This window comes from Merops nubicus, unplaced genomic scaffold (assembly GCF_000691845.1).
Source record: "Merops nubicus isolate BGI_N331 unplaced genomic scaffold, ASM69184v1 scaffold26300, whole genome shotgun sequence".
NCBI lineage: Eukaryota > Metazoa > Chordata > Aves > Coraciiformes > Meropidae > Merops > Merops nubicus.
The window spans coordinates 1-17,021 of record NW_008581272.1 but is presented as its reverse complement, the minus strand read 5'-3'; the positions used below and the strand labels follow the sequence as shown (position 1 = coordinate 17,021).

The 17,021-nt window shown below is 41.9% G+C and overlaps 2 protein-coding genes across 2 annotated transcripts; one reads left to right on the top strand and one right to left on the bottom strand.

Moving 5' to 3' along the window:
• Positions 1-1,119: 1,119 nt before the first annotated feature.
• ACAT2 (acetyl-CoA acetyltransferase 2) lies at positions 1,120-8,985 on the top strand (the record flags this gene model as incomplete). The annotated part of the gene is made up of 7 exons (XM_008949483.1): positions 1,120-1,336; positions 2,205-2,322; positions 4,072-4,215; positions 5,158-5,280; positions 6,003-6,157; positions 8,127-8,237; positions 8,720-8,985. Coding segments are annotated over 7 exons (1,036 nt in total), but the record flags the coding sequence as incomplete, so codon positions are not given.
• Positions 8,986-9,111: 126 nt separating this feature from the next.
• On the bottom strand, positions 9,112-15,942 carry TCP1 (t-complex 1; the record flags this gene model as incomplete). The annotated part of the gene is given in 12 exon segments (XM_008949472.1): positions 9,112-9,409; positions 9,646-9,809; positions 10,145-10,245; positions 10,248-10,327; positions 11,278-11,401; positions 12,126-12,301; positions 12,633-12,759; positions 13,375-13,556; positions 13,889-13,999; positions 14,354-14,451; positions 14,987-15,115; positions 15,857-15,942. Coding segments are annotated over 12 exon segments (1,592 nt in total), but the record flags the coding sequence as incomplete, so codon positions are not given.
• Between the last annotated feature and the right edge of the window lie 1,079 nt (positions 15,943-17,021).

Genomic DNA, 17,021 nt, shown 5'->3' with positions numbered 1-17,021 from the left:
CTGCCGCGGGCACGGCTCTGGTTTCGCCTTAAACCTCAAACTGGAACGCGGTTCCGTGAGAAAGGACTCGAGCGGCACCTCGGCCGCTTCTACGTGCGCGCCATTGATGGGATTTTGGAAAGGATGGGGGCGGAGGGGGTGCGGCGGGGCCGTTTGGGTTTTTTGAAATCCCTGAAGTAGCGAACAGTGTGTGTGTGAAAGTCAGTTTCTTCTTTTTGTTACAGCATCCCTTCTCTTGAGCTGGTCATCTCCTCTCTTAAATTCAGCATCTTAAGTAGTGGCGACTCTGAGATTTTAAGAGCAAGGCCGGCATTTGCCTTTACCCACGAGATCGACCCATGAGATCTGTGATGCCACTTCCCCGGAGACAAATATTTTGATTTAACAAAAATGCAGTTGATAAGGAATTGTTTATTTTGAACTGTCCCGTGCTTTTTCCAGGGTAATGTTTAATCAGCAGATCATAGGGCAGGTTTGTATTTTAAAGATGGAAAAAGAAAATAAAGGCAACAAGTAACTTTGTCTTACTTAGAGCTGATCCAGATTCTGGTATATTTTTAGCTGGCTGATTGATGTGCTCTCCTTGTCTATTTCTTTGCACACAAAGAGCATTTGCACACAAAGAGCTTTGGCCCGGGGAGATACAGACGAAGAATGTTTTCCTTGAATATAGCACTCTTATTTTCTCCATCAGGGTTACAATAAACAATGGAAGCTTTGGACTGTTCTTGCATAATTGCTTTTGGTTTCCATAGGAACTTTTAGGGAAAGTTGCTTGCTGGTAAGGTACAGAAGATGTCAAAAAGAAGCCCTTCGGCAAGTAGCAATTTAAATGAGCTCCCATCTTACACACATGTACCACAGGCTTGTGCTAACTTGATGTTTCATCTGACCAGCCATCAAAAGCAGAGTTGCAGATAAGAAACTGTCAGTGACAAGTCCCTGATCTTGCAGGTATTTTATTGATCAACAGTACAAATAAGAGCGGTAACTGAGCTCCTGTTTACAGATTACTACTGGGAACTTCTCTATCTACCAACTGAAAACAGGAGTGAGCTCTAAATTTTGGTGGAATCAGGTTACCTGTTGTGAGAAGTAAAAAGGCCGATAATTTTTAAGAACAAACAAAGGAAAAATGTTGCCTCTTCCTGCAGGTGCTGGCCAGAACCCTGTCCGGCAGGCGAGCGTTGCTGCAGGGATCCCTTACTCTGTGCCTGCCTGGAGCTGCCAGATGATCTGTGGGTCTGGCTTGAAGGCAGTATGTCTGGCTGCCCAGTCCATCCTGACAGGAGACTCCAGCGTCGTGGTGGCAGGAGGCATGGAAAGCATGAGCAAGGTAAAGCAGACGGTTGCACTTGCATCTTGCTGACTTTCTGGGAGCAAACAGCATTGAGTTATGTTGAAACCCTGTATTTCTAGGCTAGTGCTCCAGAGGAAGGTTGGAAGAATAGCTTTAGTTTCTACACTTGAGAATGACTTTACACCTGCAACAGTTGACTTCAGTGGCTTCTGCCTTGTTTTAGAAAAAGACCTGATACTGTAGCTACTGAAAAAGTGCTATGAAAATGCACACCACATTTCAAATTCTGGTTTAATTCCCATCTAGCCCTGTTGTGGTGAATGATTTGCTTGTGACAGCTGGCAATAAACAGGTTTTTTTGTATTGGAAGAAGCCCAAAGAAGGAATAACTGGAAATGTTATTGTTCACCAAGCAATTTGAGCTTGGAGAGGAAGTGAAGCACTTTTATTTCAAGGTGTGCAGCCCAAGGCTGTGCTGAGGAATGGTGCTGGGCCAGTGATCTGATGTCTAGGAAGAGGGTGGCCTCTTCATGGGTCGCTAGCTGCCCATGCTGAGAGTGATGTGGGCTTTGGCTGGCAGCAGAGTGTGATTGGGAACCACCTAGAGCAGACTAGTAAGATGGGGGACCCATGGCTGTGTGGACCCAGGGGTGATTGGTTTGATCTGTGGAAAGAAAACACTTGCTGCTTTGTGATCTGCTGCTGGGGAGATGCACAGGCCAAACAGACTGTGCCAGCTGGCAGACTCCAGAGGGAAAGACAGAGCAGGCAGCTGGGGAGACTGCTGGGATCTGGGGGAGCTACGTGCTGCTGCCAGGCAGGGTCTGTCTCTTCTGCTCTCTCTGGGTTTATTGTGCACTGGAGATAGAAAACATCTAACTCCTTTCAAAATACCTTCTTGCAGGCTCCTCACGTCATTCACATGCGAGCTGGGGTGAAAATGGGAGAGGCTTCCTTGCAGGACACCATAATCCTTGATGGCCTTACAGATGCTTTTTATCAGTATCATATGGGTATAACAGGTAAGTGGTGACAGTGCAGAAAATTAAATGATTAACTAGGGAGGGAGGAAGAATTCATTGATAGGAGATTTTAGAAATCTGAAGTTTAAAGCTATCCTTAAGTTGTAGTTGTGAAAAAGAAAGAAATCCCTAATACTAAAAGGCATTGAAGGCATTTTCTGTTTTGTTTGTAAAGCTACTGTTTGGTTTTTGGGTTTGTTTTTTTTTTTCTTTCTTTCTGAGCTAATTTCACTTCATCTGTTTTGCATCTAAGTAATTTAATTTCAGGAAACATAAATAAAATTATCCCTGTATGTAACTGGAGCATTCAGCAGCACAGCTTTACAGTGAGCAGGAATTTTGTAAAGTGTTCTGTGGATACACATGGTTCTGCAGCTTCAGGTTATTGCACCCTGAATGGGATAGCTGGCCAACTGCTTCTTCAGACCCTGTTAATCATGGAATCATAGAGTCATTTAGGTTGGAAGAGACCTTTACAATTGTGTCCAGACATTAACCTAACGCTACCAAGTCCACTGCTAAACCATGTCCCCAAGCAACATATCTACATGTCTTTTAAACACATCCAGGGATGGTGATTCAACCATGCCCCTGGGCAGCCTGTTCCAGTGCTTGACAACCCTTTCTGTGAAGAAATTTTTCCTAACATCCAACCTAAACTTCCCCTGGCACAGCTTGAGGCAGTTTTCTCTTGTCCTATCACTTGTTACTTGTGAGAAAAGACCTGCACCCGCTTCTCCACAACCTCCTTTCAGGTTGTTGTAGAGAGTGATCAGGTCTCCCCCGAGCCTCCTTTTCTCCAGGCTAAACAACCCCAGTTCCCTCAGCTGCTCCTTGTAAGACTTGTGCTCTAGATCCTCCACCAGCTTTGTTGCCCTTCTTTGGACCCACTCCAGAACCTCAATGTCCTTGTAGTGAGGTGCTCAAAACTGAACCCAGTTCTCAAGCTGTGGCCTCACCAGTGCCGAGTACAGGGGCACAATCACTTCCCTACTCCTGCTGGCCTCAATCTCTCTGATACAAGCCAGGATGCTGTTGGCCCTTCTTGGACACCTGGGCACACTGCTGGCTCATCTTTAGCGGGTTGTCAGTTAGTACCCCCAGGTCCCTTTCTGCTGGGCAGCTTTCCAGCCACTTCTCCCCAAGCCTGTAGCATTTCATGGGGTTGTTGTGGCCCAAGTGCAGGGCATGACACTTGACCTTGTTTGAAGCTCAAAGAATTGGTCTCAGCCCATTGATCCAGCCTGTCCAGGTCCCTCTGTAGAGCCTTCCTACCCTCAAGCTGATCAATCCTTCCACCTGACTTGGTGTTGTCTTCAAACTTACTGAGGGTGCATTCTATCTCCCCATCAAGGTCATTGATAAAGGTGTTAAACAGAAGTGACCCCAATACTGAGCACCAGGGAACACCACAGAAACAGAGTAACTTCAGAACATGCCCTCCTCTGATGTAGTTGTAGAGAGATCTAAGCATAATAATCCAGAGAAGCAATAATCAGAAAAGCTTGTTTGCATTTGTGTTTAACTTGATATAAGATCTGGGAGGAGATCCCTCACAGATATTTTCACCCTCAAAAGAAAATATAGTAAAGAATCATGTGCAAACAAAACGAGGAAATCGAAATGAAAACTGTTCAACAGGCTTAGCTGCTTGCTACAGCAAACATTAATGACAACCTTTGTGCTAACCATTTTACAACTTAATATTTTAGCATTTCCTGATGGCAGTTTGCATTTTTCCTCTTGCAGCTGAAAACGTAGCCAATCAGTGGCAAGTCAGCAGAGCGGAGCAAGACCAACTTGCTGTACAGTCACAAAACAGGGCAGAAGCAGCACAGAAAGCTGGCTATTTTACAAAAGAAATTGTACCTGTTCTTGTACCTTCTAAAAAAGGTAGGTGTGAATGGGTAATGTGTGTCAATTTTAAAGAAAAAAATCTGGTTTCTACTCTGTCTCTCACAATCGAGTGATTTCCCACTTAGAGCCTGTTGCTCTCTTTTTCAACTTCTCAGTGGTTATTTTTTGAATAAGAGAAGCAATGCACATGCAGAATATCTAAATGCACCTCTCTGCAAATATTACTACTATATTTTATTTGGAATGTAATTACCAGGATTTTATTTGGGATTGTAACTATCCAGGCAAACCACTGACATGACAGAGGCTTGGATATGGTACAAAAATAAGTAATTTTTGTTTCGTTAGACTCCTGCTGCATCAAACTTAAACCAGTCATGTTGACAGGCAAGTCTTGCCCACCTACTAAAATACACAGTGACAATAATTAGGGTTACTAGTTAATTAACTAGGTCAGGTTACATATATTAGGTGTGCTTCTCTTTAAGGGTGTATTCCTGTTAGGGATATAAACGAATCTGTTATGTTGCTTGAGCCAGAGGTCTGTTTGTAGAGCAGGGCAATTCCTCCAGCTCCTTGTGAGATGGGGGTAAAAACTGACTTTTCTGAACAGAAATCACAAATCAGTTGTTCAACATTTGCATCGAATGGACCCTCTGGGAAAAGTTGCACTGGGCTGGTTACAAACTAATGAAGAGTTTTTCTGATATCGGTTTAGATAATAATGACACTTGGAACGAGATACCTACAAGTATTGTTTGGAAGGCAGCTTCTCCTCCAGGCAGAAGGCTGTTGGCTTAGGAACAGCAAGAACAAGATCTGCTCCTGTACAAGATGTATATCTCTGACATGAACACAGCCTGTTGGTCAGAGGGGCTACGGCGTGTGTGCCCGGTCAGCCTGCGGTTTGTGCTGGCCTTCTGCCCGAGGTGGGAGCGGTTAGACCCTCCTGTGAGGAGGACAAACACTGTTTTGCAGGTCCTATAGAAGTTAAAACAGATGAACACCCTCGACATGGGAGCAACTTGGAGGCGATGGCGAAGTTAAAGCCCTGTTTCCTGACAGATGGAACTGGGACAGTAACAGCTGCTAATGCTTCAGGTGGGTCTGTCCGGCTGAAACCAAAATGGAGAAGAACAGTGGTGGCTTGTGGCTCGAGGCAGGGTCTCTGTGAGGGGTTAGGCTGCCATGTGGTTACTGCTGAATATATTCTGCAGGAGATGGTAGGGTGTTTGACAGCATAGGTAGAACTGAAAAATATCACTGTGGTGGAGGATTTCTTCACAGCTGAGTTGTCTTTTGTTTGCTTGCTGTCTGTGAAGCCATACAAGTGTTTGGACAATAACAGCAATGTTTGATAGTCTGGGACAAATAGAAACTATGTCCTCTCTTTTTAAAACTGTCTTGTGGTTTCTAAGACTGCAGGCCTCGACAAAGGAAAACTTAACAATTCATGTTTGAACATGTTACTCAGGTGGAATTAACTCTCCTGCCTTGGGTCCTTATGCTGCCGCTTCCAAAGTCTACCTAAAAAGTCTGATGTGTGCTCCTTTTTCAGATTGTGCCTGAATTCTGACACCTGTGCCTTCCCAAATAGAAGTCACAAGCATGTCCCTTTTACAGCAGTGCAGATATGTCACCCATTCTAAGTGTTTGTGTCCCAGGTCAGACTTGGCTGATCTGAACAATAGCAACCTAAACCAATAAAAGATTTGCTTTCTTTTTGTTTCCTCTAGATTGTGAACTTATGCAAGGAAGAAAAGGTGGTACAGTAAAGGCCATACAACCCAATAAATGCATACAAATTGTTTGTCATCCCACAGGTATAAATGATGGAGCTGCAGCTGTAATTCTAATGAAGAAATCAGAAGCTGCTAGGAGAGGGCTTATGCCTTTGGCTCGGATTGTATCTTGGGCACAGACCGGTATAGATCCGTCTATAATGGGAGTAGGGCCCATTTCGGCAATAAAGAAAGCTGTAAGTATCTGTGTATGTTATTTTAAAACTCTTGCTTGTAATAGTTTTTCATTTTCTGGCCATGTCTTGGTTTTCCTATATTCTAGAAAAAAATAAGCTAAAAGAAAATAAAACTTGAAACAGCAGAGAATATGTGGCATTAAGATTTCTAGTGCTGCTAGTCTAGTCTACTCGTTGGGAAAAAAAAAAAAGATGTATGAATGGAGTTCAGAGCATAAACTACTGAGTTTGTGAAAGACTGTCTAGATAACCTAGGAGACTAAAGATCATCTTTCACAGATGAGTATACTAACTTAATTTGGGGATGATATGGTCCTGCCATGAAACAGTTCTGGTGCTGTGCCAGGCCTGGTTAATTGTCAGATTCCTACCTGGCTGTCCCAGGAATACCACAGCAAGGAGAGAAGGGCTCACGAGCACCACACTGCCCTTGGTGGTTTAGTTTGCCCTGCAAAAGAGTTGGAGCATGCCAATTGGATTCTGTTCAGGTGAAACTAAACAAGAAGGTGCACAGAAGCACACAGATGTGCTCAGGCTGTATTGCACACACTGATGCACTCTGTGTTCAGTCCACAGGACAAGGTTCTCCTTTGCCTGGGGTGAGCAGCCCCTGCCCTGCCACTCTGCTTGCTGATGTTGACGTAGCCCATAACAACCCCAGGCAATTATTTGTTAAACCTGGGCTATGAAACTGAGCATGAAAACAGCTCGTGTACAGCTGGTAACAGTAGATGTGCTGTAGTATTCCTTCTTAGTTTTATTTATGCTGTGTAAAGGCCTTATTTTGTTTGTCTCGGAAATGTCCTGCCCATGTGGAGGCTTAACTTTGAACTTACCCAAATTCTATGGCTTTTAACAGGAAAATTTGAACTGTAATGCTGAAGCTTCTTCATGTCAGATCTCAGACTGTTCTTTTTAAATCAAGAGTGCTATGGATGTGTACACAATACACAGTTTTAGTTTAAATTGTAGAACAGAGAAGCTGTATTTAACAGTACTGATAATTTTTATACTACTCTGAAAGGGGGCACACTACTTAACATAAACTTTGTAACACGTTATCAAACACTTCACACTCTCCATATATTATCAGTTGGTCTCTTGAGAATTTTATAGGGGCACTTGAGAGAATGACTAGGCTGTGCATTCTAGTGTTACAACAGAGTACATCGTACTGACTTTTCCCAGAAGGTGAACAGTTTCCACACTGTCTCTGAAACACCTAGTAGAAAGAGGCTCTCCTCCTTGACTGCATTCTTGGAGGTGCACCAGTCTGCCTGTCAGGTTGTGAAACATCATTGCTGCAGAGGACTCTGTTGTTAAAGCATTGCTGTTAGAAGCAAACAGAGTCAAAGTAAAAATCCGAGTGTGTAAAACATGCCTAAGCCTGTACCCAAGTAGGCCATTGCACCACAAGAGTTTCTCAAATGAAAACACGAGCCAAAACGTCTTTCAAAATAGCTGTCTGCAGAAAGCTTAAAGTTACAATTTTCACCTTGAAGTCGGGGAGACCAGACAAATTACATTTCACAACCATCAGTAATGGTCCCTTCGCTATTTTCTGTGTAAAGGTTTCTATTAAGCAGAGGATCGCTAACAGAATCAGATTTCTGTCCTGAAAAGACTTGCTTTTAATCTGTTAAAAGCTACTTTTGAAAACAGTGCTTGTTCTGCTACAGGCACCACTGATTCCCACAATTGCACCACCACCTCTAGACGTGTAAAATTAGTCAGGATTTTTTAAGAGCAGCCAAGGTTATAGCACATTATACCAACTTCTGCTGACCCTGGAATTTTATCTGTTACTTCAAGAATTGTGTCATCAACCCTGGCTCTAAAACAGTGTCCTTCATCTTTTTAGAAGCAGTGGCTTCAAATCACCACTTTTAAGTGTTAGGAAAAGCTTCCTCTGGTGCAGAGGGAAGACCTAAAAACTCATAAAGCCTCTGTATTTATTTTGCTTTCTCAGATTGACAAAGCCAGCTGGACTCTGGAACAAGTTGACCTGTTTGAAATTAATGAAGCCTTTGCATCATTATCTGTTGCAATAGCAAAAGAACTGAAAGTAAATCCAGACAAGGTAATGGATATATTTGAGGCTGTAGTTTGCCTCCTGTAATTCAAAGTTGTTCCATTTTGGGCATCTGTATTGTATTCCAGACACGAGAGCAGTCCCCTTGGGATCGCTCTGCTGTGGGCAGCCAGGGTGGGAGCTCCTTAGCAGGCACACATCTCCTAGCAGGTAACTTTAGAGGTGGAATTCAGTGCTGGAAGCATCTTTGCCACATTAGATTGTTCCAGTGAAGGCAGAAAGCACCAGTGTTACTTCCCCCTACCTAAGTTCACCCGTTATCACCTTAATTATCTTCACAGAGCACAGATGGGCCCATTTCAGAAGAAATACCAATTATCCATGTTCATTTTCTCCTTGAAAGGGCAGCAGCCATTTCAGGTGTACAACCAAAGACTACATCCAGTGAAGTGATTCATGATGAAATGGGACTAGGCTAGTTAAGTATTTCTTAACTTGACCTTCTGTGTTTTTTTTTTTTGTTTTCTTAGATTAATATCCAAGGTGGAGCTATTGCTCTCGGCCACCCTCTGGGCGCCTCGGGTTGTCGCATCCTTGTGACTCTGCTGCATGCACTGGAGCGAACAGGTGGAAAACGTGGGGTGGCTGCTCTCTGCATAGGAGGAGGAATGGGAATTGCCATGTGTGTTGAGAGATAACACAAATGAATTTGGGACAACTAGCTTTGAAAACATTTTACTAATAAACTTCTAATCATGAAGCTTACATTTGTACTGCCTAAAATTTAATAAGCTTATTCCATTACTTTTTGCCACTTAGTCATTGATGAGCGGCTACTTGCAGGCACTACAGGCATCAACATAGGCTAGAGATTAAATTCTCAAATTCTCACGTTCAAAAATTGACTTGACAAGAAAATAGGGGCAGAATTGAACCACTTGTTTTATTAACATTTTAGTTACAAGAGTGAGAAGTGTATCTTGGAGAAACATAAATAAACCCTAAGTTATTCTTCAAGTGCTCCAGAGTGAACAGCATCCTCATAGCACCCCCTCTCCTCTTTAGTTTCAGGGTGCAGCTTAATAAGATCATCAATTCGAAGAATAGTAATTGCAGCTTCTGTTGCAAACTTCAGGCTCTTGGTTTTGACCATGGTTGGTTCAAAGACACCAGCTTGCTTGTTATCCCGAGGTTTTCCATTAATCAAGTCAAGGCCAATCCTGCAAAGAAGAAATACTGTCAGATGGAGAGGCAGAGATACAGTTTACGCTGTTTAACTACTCTAGGTCCCCGTGACACATACGTGGGGCTGGAGGACAGAGGGAGGAAGTCCAGTGATAAGCTACACACTTTTTCCATGCCAATCATGTTTCAGTAAACTGGCAGAACAGTTTTGCACTGAAGTCACCAACCCACTTCACTTTCAGGAACAGCCCTGCTACAGAGAGGTACTTGCCATTTCAGATTCTTGCGATCGGGGTTGACCTGTGCCTCGTTGTGGAACGCCCGCAGCTTCGCGACAAGATCTGTCGCGTCCTGGGCGGCGTTTACTGCCAGTGTATTTGGAATTATTAAGAGGGATCTTGCAAATTCTGCTATTGCAAGTTGTTCACGTGATCCCTAGAAAGAGGAAAGTCTTTAAACCAACTGCTGCAACACCAGAGGAAAAAATACAGCCACAATCAAGAGTGTCAATAGTAGGTAGGGGTCTGACACCCAAAAACCTATTTTTAGGTCAAAGAACCATATACTCTAATTACTTTTTCTCTAATAATTTAAAAATAGAAACAAAACTAGAGAATACTCTCCGTTTTAAAGAAGCATCTTACATTCTGCAAGATTATGAGGGTTTCATGAACCATGGAACCAACTTCTAGTGCAAAAAAGTAAGTGCTTGACAATTCACATTGTCCTAGTGGAACACGTGCACGCTCAGTACTTCATGCAAGACTTACCATGCTGGTTGCATAATTTTCAAGATATATTGAAAGTGCTGCCTCTACAGCACCACCACCTGGGACAACAGACTTGGATTCCAGCACCCTTTTAACAACTCGTGTATGGATCGTTCCATCTCGTCGCACATGAAGTCATTAGCTCCCCTTAAGATAATTGAGGCTGAGGTACGAGCCTTTGTACTGGGGGGAAAAAACAACACTGCAAGTCAGCTGTGTGGAACAGAGTGTGAACGAGAACTCTGCTGGCTACAATTCTTCTAAAGCCAATATCACTTCAGCCATGTTCTTTCAACATTTAGAAGACAATTTAACGTTATGCTCCCTTGCAGGATATGTACACTGTAACTTACTGTATCAGTATTTTAATTTCTAGTGTGCAAGAACCTAGTTTGAATTCTAGACTCATTTTAGAGAAAGCTACCTGGTAAGTTTAACAGATGTTTTCTCATCAAATAGCAGGAGAAATGGAACTAGATATTAAGGTAAGCCCTCTTTTGCATAGCCATCAAGGGAGCTAATGACTGCCAACATCACAGCAGAAGCAGTTAGTAACTGCCACACAAATCCCACAGCCAGAGTATTTAATTCACACACAGGTGAGACTACAGGAAGGTGAACACTGAGAAGGGACATGGAAGCAGTGGAGAGGTTAAGATCCAAGGTATGTTCTTGTTAAACCCATACTCAAGTCTTCGGGTACCAGATACCAGTGGCATCCTAAAAAAACCTTCAAGGTAAAAATGCTACAAGTGTGGACAGTAGGAATAGTTGCTCTTCTTACCTGTTAAGAAAAAACTCACCTAAAGAACCCCACTCAAATCCAACAAAAAGAGCCCCCAATGCAGTCCTTTTCACACTACCAGATTACTGATTCAATTAACCCAGCACAAGTAAACCCTGTCTTCCACTAAGACTGAGCTTGCACCTCCTCGCTCAGATGGCACCTATTTCCATTTACTGGCTAAATGGAAGCCTGTGTAGCAAAATTTGTTTACAAACAAGATTTTAAATCTATTTAGCAAACTGATAGCTAATCTATTTAGCACTGATAGCATAGAATTAAATGGGATTTGATCTCAAACTTAGTAGAAAGCATACACAAAACAGAGTATTTTAAAAAGGATCCTTACTTCTTGATTAAAATCAGCTCATCGTCGCAGATTCTCTCTTGAATCACCTCTTCTGCCTGTCCCAGCATTAATGCCTCAAAACTCTCCTCACCTTCAAGGTTTGCAAGGGTTGAACATATGGTTGCTGTAACAAACAAAGTGATATTCAGCATTCAATTCCAGCACTTCCTTGGCCAGCTTCCCCAGAACAGGCATACAGAAAGAAAAACAAATTGAAAATATAAAAGCAGTCTAAGTAGACTTCAGTGCAACAGCACTTCTAATTCCTATCTGGCAATTGATTATGTTGCAGTTTGTAATTGATAACACTCCTTTCTGCCCAATTTTTGCAGCACTTTTCCACAGCTTGTACAAGCTCCTGTGCTTTACCATAGTGAAAACGCTTTCTTGCAAATTCAAACTGACAGATAAAAATCTGTATAGTGCCATTCTTTTCAGTATGTATTAAATGATTTAGGAGTTCTTCATTTATCTTGAACTATCTAAACAACGTTCTTAACCCTCCAGAGACAGGCTTTTCAATGTATGCTTAATAAAGACTTCTAATTCTGCCTCTCATTTCCACAAGAGGACTGTCTTTCCAGGGTGAGGCAGCATTTTTTTCCCCCTACTGTAAAACTTCAGCAGTCAACTCTTCTACCTTGACAGATGTCACTTAAAAGCAACAGTAGATTTAAAACCTAAGAAGAGTGGCTCAGCTCTACTCATCCTCTCCTCGCACGTTCAGAAGCTGTATTTTGAATATTAGTTACTAATAACCTAACAACAGCTTTTACTAAAGACTCAAACAACTACCCCCACAAAAAAAACACCACCCACATAAGAGATCTGTTTTTATATCTACATACCCCCAGACGCCTTAGCAATCCGCTTCAGGTCCTTTTTCACCACTCTTCGTACTGCCATAGCACCAGCATCAACAAAATATTTCAGACACATGTCATCAATACCACCAGTGGTGAGAATAACATTGGCACCAGTGGCCAAAATCTTCTGGATCCTCTCTTTGGTAATATCTGACTCTCTGCAAGGATAAAGTCAAAGTCATAAAAAACATTTTTAAATATCTATAATCATGTTCTGTCAACCCATTCCCTGAAATCTTAATCCAGAGCTCTTTGAGAAGAAGGCACTGTTGCACATACTTGGATTTCTCAAAAACTGATTTAATACCAGTTCATGCCTACAGACATGAAGATTTTCACCATTACTATTTGGTATTGTTGGGAAATGTTAACATTTAAAACATTTTTACCTCTTGCACTCAGCCAAAATTTCATTCAGCCACCTCAATTGAAGAGACCAAAACAAGCCTGTGCAACCCCACTGTCTCTGTTACTCAAGCTTCCACACACCTCTGCCTTATCTGGTCCAGCTTCTCAGGGTCTGAGATAACAATCTGAACACCAAGCTTCATTTTTGCTTTCTGCAGGCTGAAGTCAAGGCATGCAATCTTTGCATTAACTATTCTCTTGGTCATACCTGACAAGAGAAAACAAGAAAGAGACTGTCAACAGAACATCAAGCTAGCATTAGAGGTTAATATTACTTTCACTTTTCAGATTCCTAATCAGTTTGCTTCTCCACCTCCAGTTCTGCCCGAGTACAGAAAAACGCTAATACAGGCTTTCAAAAAGGATTTAATTTTTTTTAAAAATCTCTGCTGTAATCTGTTACATTTTTTACAGACCCCACCCCCAAAATGTGAATGACCATGACAAGCTAACCCATCAGTCTCCCATCCTTTAGGTCACCTAATCCCCACACAGCTCTGCTACATATAACAGTTCCCCACAAACCTGACACTGGCTGCCCCCAAGGGAGGCACTGCTTCTGTTCCAGGAGGTCACCATGTCACCACCCAACAAGGGAAACTGCAGAAACTTACCAGCACTTTGCAGAACACTCCTAGCTGGCAAACTCTGGGCTAGAAACCTCTGGTGAAGCAGTAAGTTATGTGTTCTTGTTTAACTGTTCCGGAATCGGAAAACCGTGGGATTTGCCACGAATGCCATGAGCAGCAAGATGCAGCAGAAAGGCTGAGAGGAGGCAGTTCACACAGAAGCTTTATGGAACACAGGACGCTCTCGTTCTTACCCTGTGATCCCACCACGCAGTTCAGAGCGTAACCGTTGACGAGGATGCTCTCCTTCTGGCTGCGGCCGTGCGCCTTCAGCACGTTCACCGAGTTGATGGGGTACCGAGCCTGACCCTTCTGGTCGGTGTACTTGACTGCCAGTGCAGCATCCACCACCATGTTAGCAAAGAAATCACCATCACTACTACGTTGTTAAGGGTCTAACTGCAGAAGGGAACTAGTATGGTCCGTAATAGTCACTGACAGTGCTCAGACTAAACATCAAAAACTATTTCCAAAAAACATCTCCAGAAAGGCACTGAAGCACTGGCTCTCATTTACCACTGCCTTAAGGGAAAAAGTAATTCTTAAAGCTGAAACACTGGTAAGAAAATTAGGACAGGCTAGTGTGATACTGGCATTTTAATCATCTTTTGTTCCTTAACAAAGATACCTACCTTATGCTCAGTCTGTACTCCAGCTCTCTAGAGTCAATCACGCTCATTTAACTAACTTGATCAAGTTAAAGGATACATTCCTATAATTTTAGAAGACATTGATGTTTTAGCAGCATTAATTAGGCAATCCCTGCCCAATTCATCTGTGTTAATAATAAGGTTTTCATTGATGTAGCGAACTGCTTCCCTGTAGAATAAAACCAAATACTGGTAAAAAACTGCAGCCCCACAAAAATCTTCCATCTTTTCAGCCCTTCTGAATGATACTTCAGAGGACACAGGGATGAAATAAATTCATCTTCTAGGACAGGAATGTGACATTTTTATGTGATTATACAAATAATAATTCAAAACACACAACCTAACCAACCCAAGAAACACCAAACCAACCAAACCCCAACATCCCTGCAAAACCAAACCTCATACCCACTTTGCACCAGGAAGTCTGTGTTAATGCAGTCACAAATCAGAAATACACAAAAAGCATGCAGTTATTGTACCCCCAAAAATACAAAGTACTTCAGCTGTATTAGTTTCTTACTTGCAAGCAAGTCGGTATCCACCAATAATGGAGGTAGGATGAATTTTTTGTTTCACTAGTTCATCTGCATTTTTTAGAAGTTCTGCAGCAATTATCACCTGTTGAAAATACAGACAATAAATACAAGTATTCCATACATGCAAAATAACCAGCTGCTGCCATGAAGCTGAAAATAGAATCACAAATATTTGTCCAATATCTATTCATTGAAAATAAGTGTTTGCAACTAGTTTCTGCCACCACGTAAACTCCCCAACCGTCCCCCAAGCTGTCAAAGTCTCAGGTAAGTTTTCAACACCTCGCATCCTTATTAGTCCTAACACTTTACTTCCTCACAGTTGTTAAAAATAAAGAACTTTATTTCAGAATCTAGCCTACGCCTTCAAGAAAGGAAAACAGAAATAATGAAACCACGGTAAGGAAACTCCATTCCAGAGCAGCAGTTGCAGATGGGAACTCGTCTTTAAAAACCCCACAGGTCTAATTTCTTTATCTGTAACCTACTTTAGAAAACTGCTTATATGCCCTTAACTGTGAGGTTTTTCACTCTGTATGGTTGATGCTGCATCAAGACCCACAATGGATAAACCAAAAGCTACACTGTGACATTTGTCCCTAAAACCTTCCACGTACCACTGACGTTGTCCCATCACCAACTTCTTTGTCTTGCAGGTCTGCCAGCTCACAAAGAACCTTTGCAGCAGGATGTTCCACTTCTAGTAGTTTCAGAATGGTTGCACCATCATTAGTAATGGTCACATCCTAATTTGAAAAAATCCCATGTTAATACAAAGCATACAACTTTTAAGTTTTAACTTATGTTTCATAACATTCATACCAATACAAGTTCATTATTCTTTGCAAATATCCACAATATAACTATTTATGCCAAACATTTACTGCTTCTTTTTAACCAGGAGTCCCATTCTAACAGCATAAACATTACCAAAGCAGAATCTGCACTTCATTTTCATCAAAGAAGTCTTTATGTTACAGAAACTCATCCAACATTTTGCACATACTGGATTAGTAGCAGTGCAGTGACTACCCTGTAATACAGGATTACAGCAGCCTGTAAAATAGCCAGCTTTCATCACTTGCCTGAGATATTTGACAATATGGAATACTGCTTTAAATTTTTTATGGGGTTATTTGAATTCTCTCTAACATGTAGGCCACGATACACAAGTCAATACCACAACAAGGCCTGACTTGAACAGTGATATTCATTCCTGTGAATCTGACCAATACTTGGTGAGGATGAGAACTTACTTGCATGCAGAAAGGAGACAACTGTACCACAAAAACTACAGAACCAGATTAAACTAAAACGATGTAACATGTTACCTGATGCTCTATTTTACCTGTTCTTCTCCTACCCCCTCTCAGGACCACATAAAAAAAAGACACATGTACATTAGACCTATGAAGCACATCAAGTGGAAGTACCTTTAGACAGGAATGCAAGTCCTTCCTGCCACTTCATAAAGAAAGCTTACTTACCCCAATGTCATCCACCAACATCTTATCCAGACCAACTGGCCCAAGAGAACTCTTCACAATGTTAGCAATAGCAGATGCAGCAGTAACTGAATAAATGAAAGAAATAAAGAAAAAAACCTTCATCTTTCCAATTTAGGGTGATTCAGGCTAAGAAAACGTGCCAAGAACCTTCTAGTCAGAGACCTGAGCGATAAAGTAATCTAATTCAGGACTAGATTTCAGCCTAATTAAGTTAGTAATGGCTTGTTGCTACTAAAAGATTCCTTGTGTGCCAAGCATCACTCTCCTCTCCAAGCTGGTTCAAGCTAACTAACCAATCAGAAAAATAATTTACTGCTGGCTTGGTAAGGTGGGAGAACACTACTGAGGTCAGAAGTGCTGTGGTGGTAGCTCAGCAGAGGTTGGGAGCACTGTTTCTTTTGAGACCAGCAAGTTATGCCATCAAACTTCACTCTTGTTTACTCCTCAGCTGTAGGCAGATACAGAACAATGGTGTCACCATGCATCAAATAGTAACACATCTTTTTGCCCTGATCAGATCTACAACTGAAAGAAAACAAGACAAACGTGACCTTTTAGTCACTATTAAAGTAACATGAAACCTCTAGCACAGTGGCTTTTTTAAAGGATGTTCTGCCAACTTCATATAGGAAAAAGATACAATCAACCTTTTCCTTCAGACCGTGGCAAGATTTTCTTTATCCCACAAGCATAGCCACTTAATCTGGAAACTGAAAAAGTGGTAGTAGAATGGGAATAGTTACAACTCAGACCTCCACTATGAGCTTCAGGCAATCTGTTTCTTCTGCTTTAGAGAAGTAATGGCAGTTTTTGAAAGAAATAAGAGCGGTGTTAAAGACGCCATTATCAAGCAGAATCTCAGCTGCAGATTAAGGTAATGCTCATTTTAAGTTATCCTTCCTAAATTATCATCAGAGCTGCATGACTCTCACGATTATCAGGAAACAAATCTTCAGCTTCTTTGTTTTTTTATTTCCTCAGAAACTGATAGCCATCTCAGTATGTGTAGCCTTCCCCCAAGACTTGGGACAAAATCCTAAGAAATCTGGAACGTTTTTAAGAACTACAATTAAAGGTTCTCATCTTGACGACAGTCCCCCCTTTCAAGAACAGGTTATTTCCCCAGCTGTCCCTTCCCCACCAC